General features: G+C 46.1%; 2 protein-coding genes and 1 non-coding gene across 3 annotated transcripts in view; 2 read left to right on the forward strand and 1 right to left on the reverse strand.

Moving 5' to 3' along the window:
- The window catches only part of LOC135805219 (U5 small nuclear ribonucleoprotein 200 kDa helicase-like), a 32634-nt gene extending 26278 nt beyond the window's left edge, over nucleotides 1-6356 (reverse strand). The window contains exons 1-11 of the mRNA XM_065319230.1: nucleotides 6177-6356; nucleotides 5902-6071; nucleotides 3849-4023; nucleotides 3540-3605; nucleotides 3266-3392; nucleotides 2708-2766; nucleotides 2346-2447; nucleotides 1507-1614; nucleotides 1139-1180; nucleotides 692-791; nucleotides 290-426 (exon numbers count right to left, since the gene is read on the reverse strand). Of these exons, the coding sequence (XP_065175302.1) occupies nucleotides 290-426; nucleotides 692-791; nucleotides 1139-1180; nucleotides 1507-1614; nucleotides 2346-2447; nucleotides 2708-2766; nucleotides 3266-3392; nucleotides 3540-3605; nucleotides 3849-4023; nucleotides 5902-6071; nucleotides 6177-6221 (1131 nt within the window). The 5' untranslated portion in view covers nucleotides 6222-6356. The remainder of the gene's footprint in view (nucleotides 1-289; nucleotides 427-691; nucleotides 792-1138; nucleotides 1181-1506; nucleotides 1615-2345; nucleotides 2448-2707; nucleotides 2767-3265; nucleotides 3393-3539; nucleotides 3606-3848; nucleotides 4024-5901; nucleotides 6072-6176) is intronic.
- A 250-nt stretch (nucleotides 6357-6606) lies between these two features.
- Nucleotides 6607-14600, forward strand: LOC135805220 (protein Mpv17-like). Its single transcript, XM_065319232.1, has 8 exons — nucleotides 6607-6766; nucleotides 8040-8155; nucleotides 11709-11772; nucleotides 12141-12169; nucleotides 12351-12446; nucleotides 12973-13005; nucleotides 13518-13570; nucleotides 13777-14600. The coding sequence occupies exons 1-8, from the start codon at nucleotides 6694-6696 to the stop codon at nucleotides 13841-13843; spliced, it is 531 nt and encodes a 176-aa protein (XP_065175304.1). The 5' UTR covers nucleotides 6607-6693; the 3' UTR covers nucleotides 13844-14600.
- Nucleotides 10105-10267, forward strand: LOC135807791 (U1 spliceosomal RNA). The gene has a single exon (XR_010552048.1). It is a non-coding gene; the product is annotated as a U1 spliceosomal RNA (small nuclear RNA).
- Nucleotides 14601-15039: the final 439 nt, after the last annotated feature.

Below are 15039 nucleotides of genomic sequence, written 5' to 3' on the forward strand. Positions count from 1 at the left end.
CCACCACCTTTCGAGGATCAAGGCGCAGATGCAGCTCCTAAAGCGGTGTAGCAATTTGCAATGAAAGGCTTAAATAACTAGACCCGTTCTCCAATTCGGGAACAGAGGCACAAGCAACGTATACATGGTCAGAGTTTACACTTGCAGAGGAAGATGGGCAAGGTAATAGCATCTTACTCATTGCCAACATAGTCATGAAATCGAGACAACCAAGAATATTGCATACAGGTAAACAGCAAGCAGCCCACAGTCCAGTTCTGTAAAATTCACTTCAGAAGTAGTAACTAACCTCAACTAGATCCTCTGCCTTGATATCGGTGAGCGCTTGCAGGATTGGCAGCAAAGCAGGGTCAGCCTGCATCTTGGCTTCAATCATTTCGCGCTCCTCTCCAGCAGCAGCACGAGCCAGCAAAGTGCAGTACAACACTGCAGAAAATCCGTACACAAGCCAACTGAATAACGTTACACCAACCGCATCCACAAAACCATTCAACAACACAAAAAGTGGAAGTGCGAAAAGAAGATTCTTGCTGCAGCATGACAATAACACACTGGCAATTGCACTGCATCAAGACTTCCAACACAAGTTGAGTAACTGGCCAGTGATCGGCACTGATCCGAACAAACTGAAACAGTTTTTTATTACTAGTTTTATTACTATTACTAGTCATACAAAGCCAGCAATCCATACCCTTCAGACGATTCTTTCGCAGAATCTTGATGAAGTCAAAGTTGTCGAAGCCGAGGAGCATGACGAGCTTGGTTTCAGCTTCACGGTCATCATCTGCATTCTACAAAGTGAAAAGTTCAAAAGAAAAATACACATAAGTACCTTCACAACTGGGATCACTACTTCTTTACATTGGAAATGGCATTCAATCATACGAAAGCCAACTGATTCAAAAGTGAAGACTGAGGAGTAGAACTGAAGTTACGATCCAAAAAAAGTGAAAATATGCAGATTTTGGAATATATTTCCTGTGACTCAAATGGATAGAGTCATTGGTAGGTGTTTCAGGTCAACAGCAGTAATGATGGCGGCTGACAAAGTATACTCAAGTGTAAATTCGGATCAATGATTCAAAGGATTTGGCAAGGACTCAAGCATAACTAAGCTGCATAAGTGAATATGACTTACATCAAGGATGGTAAGCACCTCGGTGGCTTTCCGTTGAGACGCCTACAGGACCAGCAAATGCAGAATAGCATGATAGTAAAACAACCAGCATTCGGGTACCAATGGATGTATCGACACATATCGTGAAAGACACATTATTTTTCACACACACACACACACACACACACACACACACACACACACACACGCGCGCGCGCGCACGCACACACAGGGCAATACGTCACTGGAACAACTGTGTACTAGTAGTTGCAACAACAGCTGGTTACGTAACAGAAAGCACGCATAAAAAGCGGACTTGTGAAAACAGTGCAGCATACTGTCCATAGGCACACTTTCTCGAGCAGATACAAGCAGGCGTACACACTTACCACGGCATCATCATAGAACTTGTTCAGCTGTCGTTGCAGCCAGAAAGCATCAATGGTTAGCGGGTCTACGTCATCACTGTCACCTTTGTTGTCTCCATCACCATCCGTCTGTTGGGAAACACACACACACACACACACACACACACACACACACAAGTAGAAAAAGCCCACATACAACCATGTTACCGCCATGGGACCCCACCGAGCACTCTAGCAATAGCAGAATCAACAAAAAATATACTTTCAAATTATCAAAACTTCAGTTTCCAAGAAGAAAGAGGACCGAAGAGCTACAAGAGCTTACAGAGCTTTGGTCCTCTTTTCTTCTTATAAATTAATCCTTGGCTCTCCACCCGAGTCTAACTTCAGTTTCCATTGCTCAATTTCCACCCTGGGCATTCTGGAAAGTCTTTTCCATAAGGAATTCAAAGATCCCACCACCCAAACTCCGACTACTGCACATCTAGCACTGCCACTTAAAGTTGTCTCAGTGCCAGATTCGCAAATGAAAGTGTCTGGCCACTTCACTCTCATTCATTGCATGACCATTCCCCCCCCCCCCCCCCTACAGAACACTGATTTCATTGCCCATGCTGGAAGCAAGTGTCTGGTGAACTAATTCATGCAGAAAGATTAAATCTGACCTCGAAATGTGCCAATGTATTCATGAAATCAGGTTTTATAGAACAGCACTGTAAAAACATGTTCTTATGTGCATGGGATTATGGTATACTGAGAAAGAATAATTGGGAAACTGAGGTGAGCTGCCAATCCTCCCTATATACATGTATGTACTGCTACCATCACAGCGCTTTACACCACACAGAACACATTCATACCTTTCCTGCAATGGTTTCTGAAACATCCGCATCGTCGCCTTCCTCCTCTTCTTCTTCGCTGCCGGACTCATCACGGACAACGTCAACTTCCTGAGGTTCAGCCTGCAAGACCATAATGTATACAGAGAGAAGAGCACGGGGTGCCGAACGTCAACCGACTACTACAGCAGCTATGCACAGGGCCCTCAAAAAGGTAGCACATACAGAACACAACACCACAAAATGAGTGCAAGACCGTCATGCGTGTAGAGCATCCATGTGTGCAGATGATGGTAAGGACTTGGCAGGTGGCACAAGAATACTGGGAAAAGAGACACAGGGGCATGAGAAGTGAACACACACAAAAGCCTTCCGGCACTGACCTCTTCTTCATCCTCTCCAAACACCACAGCCACACCAAGCTCACCGCTCAGGTCCTCTTCTGCAAACAAACAAAAGACCCATAAAAGGCAAGCAAAAACATGACATTGATCCACATCAGTCAACTGAAAATGGACAGAGGAAAGAAACCTCCAATTCTGTGTGTAGTGACTTAAACAGCAAAGTGGTTAACACTCAGCTCTCTATAGACTTAGTATAAAGTCTGTAAAATGGCGGTAAACGCACGCCAAACATCACACGCTCTGTCTGGCTGCAAACAACGCTCTGTCGCATCTTGCTAAGCTGATGCACCAGCCTGTCAAGCAAGGTATCGTCACCCATCAACTAGGCACCAGGCGCGAGCTGATGGTGAGAGGAGAAAATTCGGATTTGCAACAAGTGACAGAACATTGTTTGCAGCTATACAGAGCGTGTGATGTTAGACATGTGTTGGCCGCCCTTTTTTACCGACTCAAACAGCACACGGAAATTTTCATTCTCGCTCGAATTCAAAACAGTCTCATACTTGAACAGAAGTTGATAATTCTCACGAAACATACCCGGCTGCACGTGCTCCTTTTCTGTTCCATAGTCGGTGATTTTCCTACACAGATTCACCAGCAATGCAAAGCGCTCTTCTCTCATGGAGCCCAGCAGTGCCTCAACCTCCATCTTTTTCTCCTGGTCCTGTGCACAATCAGGATAGCGAAAACATGGCAAAGTTAAACAAAAATATACAAAGACAGGAATGCCACAGCCAAAGATACAACACGGTCACCTTGAAAACATTCCACGATTCCTCGATTTTTCTGTAATGCGCCAACAGTCACCTACCTTGACACGATCCTGCTTCAAGCTGGCTAGGACTTCATCCACAGCTCCACAGAGAATGTCACGAGGCTGAGTATAGACAAAAGGAACATATGAAGCATGAAGCACGCACACAGAGTACATATCATGCAAACTCCAGCATGAGCTGAAATGAGCCGTTCCTGCAGACAAAGCCACATACTCCCTAGTATCAGGGCCAAGGCGCAAATGTTGTGAGTACAGAAAGCAAAGCAAAGGCAACAGGTACATGTACAGGCACAAATTATCACAACAAACAATTGTGTACACGAGAGAAAGCAATTCGCATCTTACCTGATCACCAATAGCCTCTTGGATGAAGCTCAAAAGAACCTCGTATGTCTGACGAGTTTCTCTTGTCTTAGGTCGATAATAGATGCCCGACATATCATCACCGTGCCCAAGGACACCAACTGCCTTTTTTGTACTCTTAGATTTCTTTCCGCTCTTGCCAGCCTGAGCTTCGCGCCTGTATACATGAGACCACATGGCATGAAGGCAAGAACGCACGATATTAAGTAAAAGTAAAAAGTAAATTATCGTGTCCGTTCCCAAAGGGAACTCACGACGGCCGCTAACACCCGATAAACCCTAGCGGCAGATGCAGCGCCTAACGGTGGGGGTGAGTGGATAAGTCTCACAACCACTGGCACAAGTGCCGAAAACGACCCCATTAGCTGCATCCATGTACCCCTTGTGCCTGGCCACAAGTTCCCAGTTGACTGTGGGTGCATATGTATAAGTACGGAGATTTTCCCGATTTAGGCCAAGGCCTGTGGAGAATCCCTAAATACAAATACAGTCAGACCTCGCTTATCCGGTCTTCTTTTATCCGGATCCCTCGCCATCCGGAAGAAAATCGCTTGTTAACGATTTACAGCATATGCCACGCATACATACAGTATTTGTGTTCGATTATCCGGTTTCCTCGCCTATCCGGATATTTTCGTGGAAAACGGATGTGTGCGGTTAAGCGAGGTCTGACTGTACAATGCAAATGCAATACAAATACAAGTAAACAGGGCGGACGTGTACATCTGACAATGGTATGCTGTATTCCACTTGTGCGTGTACAACGTAAGAAATGTCATACTGCAAGTGTGGAGCGTTGAGGCAAGTTTTTCGCACCACTATCAGCTCTGTGCCGAAAGGTCGGCTTCATACATTCTTCTCATACTTGAAATACATGTTTTTCTATGCTGCACATGTGCTGCTGAATTTTGTGTAGGTTTGCATAACTATGTCCATAATGTTCGACCAATACTCCTCCTCACTACGAAATATCTCATTTGTATCACGTGTGTTGTGACCCGAGTTTGAAGGTGGGCCACGCGGCGGCTGGTAACAGGTGGTCAACTCGCTAACAAGTCACATTCGAATCATGGTAACTTTGAATCATACCATAAACTGTAGTTCATTAGCTCTGTTTCACCTTTTGCGCCTCACTTAGCATACACATTATGGAAGCACGCGGTTCATACACTAACATGGACACAGCGAATCCAGTCGTGCACAGCTGTGCTTTGAAAGAGCAGATTACATCACCAGTGGCTGAACAAACGTGTGTGTCGCGGCATTGCTCTCCATCAAACACCTGGCTGCTGAAAGGAATAATGCTACAAGGCATGCCTGTGTTGATGCTGAGCCGGTGCAGCGGCAAATATCCTAAACTCTTGCTGTGGCCGAGTACATGTACACCTAACATATGGGTGATGGTGAAGGCTGCTTGGATGAATCGCACTAGTTGATAACTTGCTTGGGTTTTGCTGCATGATGAATGTCCACGCCGCTGTCACAGACCGCTATTCCTTAGTCCGGCATGACCTGTTCCAGTAGAGCGAGAGGCGGCTGAAGTGGCTGCTCTGCCTTTGAGACCTTAAAACACGCACGGCTACACGAGTTAAGTATGTTGGCTGAGGGAACACATTGGCTAAGGGGTCGTCGCAAAAGTTTTCTGTCGTCCCTGAAACGAACATCGTTCATTTCGTACTTGGACCCCCTCCCCTCCCTCTGAAACGAACACAGCTTGCTATGCTGGACGACGAAAATCGCATGCATGTACATGTCATATGTACAGTGTCGGTCGACTTGCGATTTTGGCTCGCACCCCCTCCCCCCCAAATGAATCATGTTCGTTTCAGGGACGACAAAAAACTTTTGCGACGACCCCTAAAGGCTTTAACACGGGTGACCGCAACCACCTTATCATCCGTATGATACGAACAAAGAGGCCGGCAAAGATGAGCCGAATACGGCAGGAGATTTTGCTAGGCTGCGGAGGCTTGTACAACAACTAATATTAAACTACTTCTATACATGTACATAAAAACAACATAGTGGCACTCACTTGGCTGCGCTTTCCTCATCTTTCTGCAATGGTGCCTTGCTTCTGTGGAAACGATCACCCATACGGGTTCCGTCCAAATGCCCCGTGAGCGACTGAACCTCACCAGTGGGCTCATTGCGAGACCGGTAGTCAATAAGGTTCCTGTCGTGACTAAGTACAAGGTTAGAAGTCTGTAGTGCATCAAACAAGCAGGGGTGGACCAACAATTTTTCGGATATGCCAATATAATACAATGTGATTCTCAAGTATGTAAAATTCTCAAGAGGATAACTTACGGCTTGGTACTCGTACTGGTATCGCTGAGCAGCTTGTTCCGCCATGGCTGCAAGTCAGCAGGCAGCTGCCTCGTTGGCAGCTCACTCCTTCCGACGGACGATGTGAAGGAGATTTTCACAGCAGCCTCAACATTTACGAGCCTGCCTACAAACTTTCTCAAGGAGCAAAATCATCGAGTCCACAACAACTTTTCTCCAGCGAATCGCGGAAATGATTTATTTTTTGGACGAAACTCGAACGCCATATATATATCTTTCCTCTAACCCGGCCATGCTCTCCAGATCTTTTTACCAAAATATTTTTAACATTTCGCGGGAAGATTTTCAAAAAGGAAAGTGTTAGCGCACGTGACGACGATTCATTATGCAATGTTTTCAGCAGCGATCGTGATTCAAGATTTTGATTATTGTTTGTTCAACTACAACTAGTTCCTTTCTTGCCTTCCAGTTCCAAAAACTTACTTACTTGCTTCTAAGTTAGTTAGTTCTAGACGAAGTGAAGAAGAATTTCAGGGAAATGAAGCGAATATTAGATTTATATCTTCGCCAGCTCTCCAAGCGGCCTTGGACAACACAAGCGGTCACAACAGGTAAGAGTAGATTATTGAACTGAATCGTGAGAATTTTATTGGCGAACTCGTCACCCTTTGGTTTCAGAGATACAAGTGTAGACGGTTGCATTGTCGTCGCATTGGTGGAAGGTTATAATATTTGTCGTGACTGGATCGTCAAATGAATCCCCCTGTCCCGGATCGGTTATGTGATACTGGTATTGCTTCTGACACCCTGACTATCCTGGCGTGATCGCCAACATGTGCACACGCACACTTACTCCAGGTCGTCAGGGCCCCAGCCTCCCAATGCATCAGACACATCTTAGAACATGGGACGAACTAAAAATTCTACATACTAGAGGACACGACGGAGACGAATTTTTTTTTATATTTTTTTATTCGGAAAACACTGAATTGAGACAAATATATGACGCCATGCTAGACTAATGACTATGTGGAAGGGTCGAGACGAATAAAAGAAGACAGTACACGACGAGACAAAACTGAGAACTGAACAAGAAAGGCAAACATCTTGGCAGCATATGAGCTTCTGCAATACAATACATAGTCACACACGTGACAATGACGTCAATGTTTATTACTAGGGTGCAGTGCACAGAATACTGCAGCCAAAATAATGCAACAAAAGTAACTTTAGTTGCCAAGGAAAATGCAAAACAACACAAAATCAAGAGGCCATGAAAAGTCTTTCACTGAACACCGAACGAAGCAATATCGCATAACCCATCCGCTACCACCCCCGCCACCACCAGTACACAAAGTACTAAGCTTTCAGTCCTGCATGCGTCCTCCCGCCCCAACAACCCAAACTCGTGCATGTCCGAGCTGTGGTGGGACTGGCTGAAAGTCAATGGCATGTATAACAGTACGTCAAGTGGTGTCGTCCATTGCTTGATTTGAATAATTGAGCGATAGCTGAGAGCCCGGCTGCTTTCCTACCCCTTGTTTTAGATGACCCAGTTTAAGCATTGTAAAGCAGGCTGTAATAAACACTGACCCTGCATCAACTTTTTTTATAGTGGTATACAGTGGTCCCTTTATAATCCAGCACCAGTTGTGCTACAGAAATTCCGCTGGATTAGGGAGGGTGCTGGATCAGCAAATCTGATTACTGTTGCAATGTGCATGAAGAGGACATTTTCGTTTCTGAAAATTATGATGGTTTAGGGTGCTGGTTTATAAAGTGCTGGAGTAAAGAGGGGCGACTGTGTTCACATTATGAAGCTGAAGAAAGAAACTCGCTAACGGTGCATTCGTTCCGTGTGCTTGTGTCTATCTGTTTTGTCAGGTTTTCTATTCTGTGCAGGAGATGTGATTGCGCAGCAAGCCATTGAGCGGCGCGGCACATCGGGGCACCAGTGGCGACGCTCCGCGATCATGACTGGTGTTGGATTCTGTGTTGCTGTAAGTCCAGTGGGGGGTCAGTGACATCTACCTTCATGAACATAGCACTACTGGACTCTGTATAGTCCAAGCATGACAAACATTGGAAATTCATGTGCATCTACTAGTACCAATGTACACTTGGACGTGACAGTGATGCAGCGCAGTCAACTTGGCTGGATTAAAATCGAATGGTCGAGGAGTAGAACTCTGTGCATTGGCTTGCCGCATTCATCGTCATACTTCAGTACAACATGCACAGTACTTGTCCAGAGCTCTAGTCTTGCCATCGGAAGACAGTTCGGGAATTTGCTGATCACGTGTGCCTGAGGCCCGCAGACTATTGTATGTGGCACAGCCACCACTGATGGTGTAGAAGCAGACCCCATGCTGAGCATGTGAGTGAAACTGTAGCTCCAAAATGGATCCTCTGCGACTACACCCCAGCCTCACCTAACATCACCGCTCACTGTGCCTACCCACTTCTCAATAAAGCGAAAAGTTGATTTTTAAATACCGGCATTAGAGAGGTTCTGCAAAACGAAAACGTGTACAAACTTTCGCTCTACGTCATGAAATGAGAAATTTCGCACGAACTTTTGCAACTTGAACACGAAACTTGCAGTGAACCTGAAATGAACTTCCGTGGGAAGTTTCGTGAGATCGGGTCATGGCGTACGTGCACGCGGCGCGTGCAAACTACGAAAATGTGCAGAACACAAAGTTTGTTCGAAAATTCGTACACATTTTCGCAAGGCCCGTCGCGAAACTTTGTTCGATTTTTTGTTTTGCTATACGTGAAACGTAGAGAAATCACGTAGAGAACAGGTGTGTGGGTTAGAGTCTGCAGCCTCACGTGTTTTGGGTTCAGATTTCTACCAGGAGATGAGGTTCTCTACGCTGTGGCACGCGCAAAGAAAATGCATACGGATCTGCTGGATATCGTTCAAATCAGGCTGCAAACTGACCTTAGCAGTACGGTGTCTGATGGTTGGGCCGGCCCCTCATGTTGTATGTTGGAGTGACGTTTTCCTGCACCGACAATGGATTCCCGGTCAGGAAGGCCATGTCTGGTCAGTGCCGGTGAATACCGTAGAATCCCGCGGAGAAGCCCATGCCCGCGCATAAGCCCAGGGAAAGTTCGAACATCACAAGGCTTCGTCGTACAAGCCCATGGGCCTAAGTCGTACCAAGAGTCCATAAATTATGGACTCTTGGTTGTACCATGTACATGTAGGTAGTAAGATCTACATGACTTTTGTACAATTGTAGGTTGTTGTTTTTTTTGTACATTTCAACACAATCATCGGTTGTTTTTGTTTGCACAGTGGCTTTCAGCAATGTACTTCTCACTTCCTTGGTACTTTTCAATAGCACAATTTTGGTGTCAGCGTATAAGCCCATGCCCGCGTATAAGCCCATGTTCTTGTATAAGCCCACCGAAATGTCCTTGTGAAACAGATAAGCCCATGGGCTTATCCGCAGGATTCTACGGTATGTAACCATAATGTGAAGGAAAGCACCCCATACAGGTACGGATCTATACAAAACTGGATCCGAGTGGTTTCAAAAATCCCCGTTGCCATGACTCTAGCCGTATCTTGGCTGTGAAATACCACTTTCAAGTTTCAAGCCCTCCTGTGTTCATGGAAATGGTATACGTGTTTATCATAATATGGCTTGCCATCTTGTGATTTTTGAATGTACATGAGGAGCAAACAGGTAGAGACAAGTCAGTAAACCTCACATCACCATGGCTTCACTTCATGACGGCGTTTCTATGGCAACCTGTGCCGCTGTATGTCGTACATGTATAATCTAATTATGTTTGCTTTTATAGGATACTAGTAACCTAAGCAGCGTACCAAAGCATGAATAGATGTGTAAATGGCCTTTCCCTTAGGGGATTGTAACTGTATCCCCTGAGAGCATTGCCACACCTAAAGCACCATTTCTGCTGATATTTCTTCATACTTACCTTGTACAGGGGACGCCGTGATCAACCAGGCGGCTCCCTCAGGTCGAGGCCCCTCCATTGCAGTCAGTTGGGGCTGAAGCCTGCGATTTCCCCAAACGTGGGAAAGTCGGGTGCGCAATTTCTGGTAGAGGGGGTTTGCGTTCGCGCAGCCCCTGAATATTTAGAAAAAAAAGAAGGGAATCCAACTGCAGTTATAACTTATGGTGTGTTTGGTTGGTACGATCTAGAACAGGATCGAACAGCTGGTGCACATGGAGCAGCCTCATGCCAACCAAACGGTACTCCAAAATCAGAGCATATTTTGCTTTGGGGTTAGACTCGTCGTACCGTACACAGATATACATACACATTTTGAAGAATGCACCAAGTTCGGCATACTTTTCACAAAAATATGCTCTGTTTTTGGAGTACCGTTTGGTTGGCGTGAGGCTGCTCCATGTGCACCAGCTGTTCTGGGTCGGCCCGAATAGAACCTGTTCTGCTTGCTCTGGCCTCTAGGCCGGAGCAGACCCAGCAATTTCACTTTTTCACAGTGAAACCTGGCGGGAACATCGATTTTGGTCCCAAATGATCACGTGCATACGCGTATACGCTTTTGGGTTGGACTTGGCATGCACTCGTACCGTACAAAGTGACCATGGTGACTTGTACCGTACAAAGTGACCAAGGTGACCCGTACACATTTTGAAGAATGCACCAAGTTTGGCACACTTTTCACACAAATGTGCTCAGTTTCTGGTGTGCCGTTTGGTTGGCATGAGGCTGCTCCATGTGCACCAGCTGTCCGATCCTGTTCTAGATCGTGCCAACCAAACACCCCCCAGGACTTTTCCTAAAATTTCCTAAATTGAGGCTAAGAATCAGATCCGCTCTTCATTCTTGTAGTCGCTTCAAGGTGGCAAATTAGTCAGCATACCAACCCGTTCTTCTTGCATTCATGCTCCAATTGGCAATCCTGTCTTAGCTAGGCACATGTTGATTGTTGTACTACACTGTACTTTGTAGTAGGTTAGGCGGCAGTACAGCGGCAGTACAGCGGCAGTACAGCGGCAGTACAGCGGCAGTACAGCGGCACTCAAACAATATGCACGTGATCTCCTTTGGCATCGGGGCCGACCGGGGGCCCACCCACCGCATATGCCTCCCGGCGCCGACGTGGCCCAATTGAACCAGACAACGAACAGCCAGAAAGTACGAACTGGCATGAAGCACTGTGACCTGACACCTGATTGTTACTCATAAATCGTACCACTCGTTCTTTCTTTAATAATTATTGTGGCTCAACATCCGAGCTAACAAGCAGCGTTTGCTTTTATTTTGTAAACATGTTCTGACCAGCATACTGACTTGTCACCATACTCCTTGTTGTGTGTGTTATCCTACTGGACCCCTGGGATCTGCTTGGCTTGCTACACGCAGGGACCTCAGTGATAACTGCAATGGCTGCAAGCTTAGTCTTTGATCCACCTGTGCATTGTTGCTTTGAAGACATCCCGATCCCGAGGGTGGACTGAGTGCAGGTATTTCATGGGTGCTGCATGTAGGAGTGAAGGTGTGAAGAGTTTTTTGTTTGATACTGTTGATTTTTATTCCCAGGCACCTGCACTGCGCGGATGGTATATGACACTGGAGCGGATATTTCCAGCCAATGTTGCCATGGGTATGTCTAACAGTTGTTCACTGTGTCTTTCCTGTATCCACACACATGACAGTAACCTGTCAGCTGCATGCAGACATTAGACTGTTCCAAGTCATGCAGTGACGTAGATGTATGGTTTGATGTGCCATATTTGCCGTAGTTGAGTGCTGTGCACTCTGGATGCGTGATTTCATCAGGCTCTAGATGTACCCCTTTGTATGGTTTGATATGCCGCCTTGGCCGGGAGTTGAATGCTGTGCACTCTGGATGCGTGATTTCATGAGGCTCTAGATCCTGGCTGCACGTTACGGGCTAGGTGGCCCTGTCATAGTTTATGTGTAAATACTAAATAACATGACTTGTGTTGCATCATGTGCTTTCTACTGCAGCTCCTTTGAAGAAGATGGTTCTTGATCAGGTTAGTTCTGGCCAGTGATGGTGTAGTGTGATAGCCGCACTTTATTTGCTGTAGAATGGCTGTCAATGTTATGTTGATTCAGCTGGTTCTGTTGATCTCAATCCTTTCAAACTGTACCAATGAGTTATTTAGTATTGACAATGGAGTGTTTTGGTTGTTGTGGTGATGTGCTGTGCTGTAGGCATTGTTTGCACCGACCTTCCTGGCTGGCTTCTTTGGCATACTGGGAGTGCTGGAGGGCAAGAGCTGGCAAGAGATTCACGGTCGCTACATGAACGTAAGAGCGCCAGTATTCGTACGGTCTTCACGTCTGAGAAAAGACCTGCTAGTAGTAATTGCTTGCACCGAATTGCACTGTGATAGTTGCTCAAGGCAATCCCATGTACATGTACATGCATTCCGCTGAATCACAGGATTTGGAGAAACACTCCTCACTCTGAACGTAAATGTCCTGCCTTGTTTTGGAACAAGAGAGGGAGAGGGGATGGGATGAGACTACATGTAACGTTACACGAGTGCCTATGTGGGGATAATTATGCTGAAAGGAAGGGAATTTGGAACTGACCTGCAAGAGTGGTGCACACATTTGAAGAAAATCCGATGTTGACATTGCTGCTTGGCGTATAAGTACACTGTACACCAGCAGCAGTCATAAATCATCTTCTGCATGTGTTTCAGAAGTTCGTATTCCCCAGCATGTACATTTGCAAATTGATGTGGGGCTCTTGCAACAAACAATGCCGTGTATGCGTGTGTGTGTGCGTGTGCGCACGCTACTTGGTTTGTCTTTATTTTCATAATAGGACTACATACCAGCTCTGAAAACCAATTACATGGTGAGTCAAAGCGGCGTGGGGATTTGCAGCTTCTCGTTTGTTTTTGCCTGCGTATTTCCTCATCCTGTGCCCCAATAGCCATGCTGTGATTTTTCCCAGTGCATGGATGCAGTGAGTGGGATTTTCGTGGTGGGTCTGAACTACTCTCCTCCTGTTACTCATCTGCACCTTGATCCCTGACAGTCGGCGGTGGTGTTCCAAACGACACGACGAAAACCGAAGAATTCTATCTGACTGAGTCTCAAGCAAGCAGTAAAGAAAATTCATTTCCATGTATTGTCAAGACTTTCGCTGGTGATTGTGATGCAGAAATGTTATCATAATTATACCAACTATGTTGCTTTGTTTGCGTATCATAAGCGTGCCAATGATCCCATTTATTGATAACCATGACGCAGTTTGTAACTATTGCAGACGATCTGCGCTATCCCTGGTACATGGTATACCCTGTACTAGTATCACTCCTGTGATTTGACTTGACTAGCTCTTGGCTCTCTTGTGTTGCTTTGCAGATTTGGCCGGGTGTTCAAATGCTCAACTTCTACATCATTCCGTTTCAGCACCGGTGAGGGACAGACAGACACACACACACACACACACACACACACACACACTCTCTCTCTCTCTCTCTCTCTCTCTCTCTCTCTCTCTCTCTCTCTCTCTCTTTGTAACATACACACACGCACACACATGTTTGCAGTGTTACATTCATGAATAGTGAATACTCTAGGCTGATAACTCCTGGTTGCCTGTCTTTCTTCTTTGGTACAGAGTTACATTCGTGAATGTTATTGCCCTTGGCTGGAACTCCTATTTGGCATGGAAAGCGCACACATGAGGCAAACCATGCACAGTTCCTACTGAAAGACTGCTCCAAGATGTGTGGTGTCAACTTTCCACGGTGGAATGTATGCCCATGTCTGTCTACCACCACCATTTATCAAAGCCAATGTTTTCGCCAACATCGACATATTCCAGCTTGCTGCACTCCGATAGCGGCGACAGCAGTATATACATGGTATGGATGCCGAGGTCGAGATGTCCAATGAATATGTTCTATTCTCTCGTGGGAAGTACAGAACGAACAGTGTAGCTGGACTGCAGATTCTTCCACCATTCTTCTTTGGTGTATGGTCACATCCGTTCATCTTGTCCTAACTATGTCAGTATGTGCTCTGGAGCTCAATACGAGAACACCTGAGCACCTACCTCGGTGTCCGTAATCCGGGCAAGCAAATGATCCTTACAACTGCTATGCTGCTGATGTATGAGGAGTGATGACTCTTGTTGTTTGGAGAGTGCATCACCTGTAGCATAGCTGCTGACCTAGTCTGTTATGCTTCACACATTCTGCTGCTCTAGGTATGGATACTGGATAATCCCTTTACTACAGTTGTTGTATGTTTTAGTAGATCACTTGTTGTGCTTCTCATTGCGTTCAGGCTTGAGTTTTCCTACTGCTAGTTGTTGCAATTCTGCTCTGCTGGCTATCGAGCGTGGCAAGATTACATGGATACTCTTGGTCGCGGACATGCATTACATGCCGCTGCTCGTGCCCGATGTTTACTCCTGATTCTTTGCACCCAAGACACTGAGCAATTGAGCAGGAGACTATAATTATCATGCATAACCTAGGCTGTGTTTACATGAGGCGTTTCAACCCGGGTTGAGTTCGACCCGGGTCAGATTTCAACCCGCCATGTGCACAAAATGAATGGCGCATTTACATGACGCATTGCGCTTGACCCGGGTTGATTTCAACCCTCCCCCCCCCCCCCCCCCCCCCAGGGGAGGGTTGTTGTGACCATACAGGACTGTAGAAGTGGACTTTCGGCGGCATATCAGTATTTGACCCGGGTCAACTGTCTTCATGTAAACGCTCACCTCTTTTGTCTGTCGTACAGACTTTCAACCCCGGGCTGAACTCGACCCGGGTTGAAATTTCTCATGTAAACACAGCCCTAGTTACTGTCGGCATCATAATTCCTTTGTCTAGGAAGGGATGTTGTTTAAATGGGATTCAACCCACCTGTG

Source organism: Sycon ciliatum, chromosome 1, assembly GCF_964019385.1.
Source record: "Sycon ciliatum chromosome 1, ocSycCili1.1, whole genome shotgun sequence".
Lineage (NCBI taxonomy): Eukaryota > Metazoa > Porifera > Calcarea > Leucosolenida > Sycettidae > Sycon > Sycon ciliatum.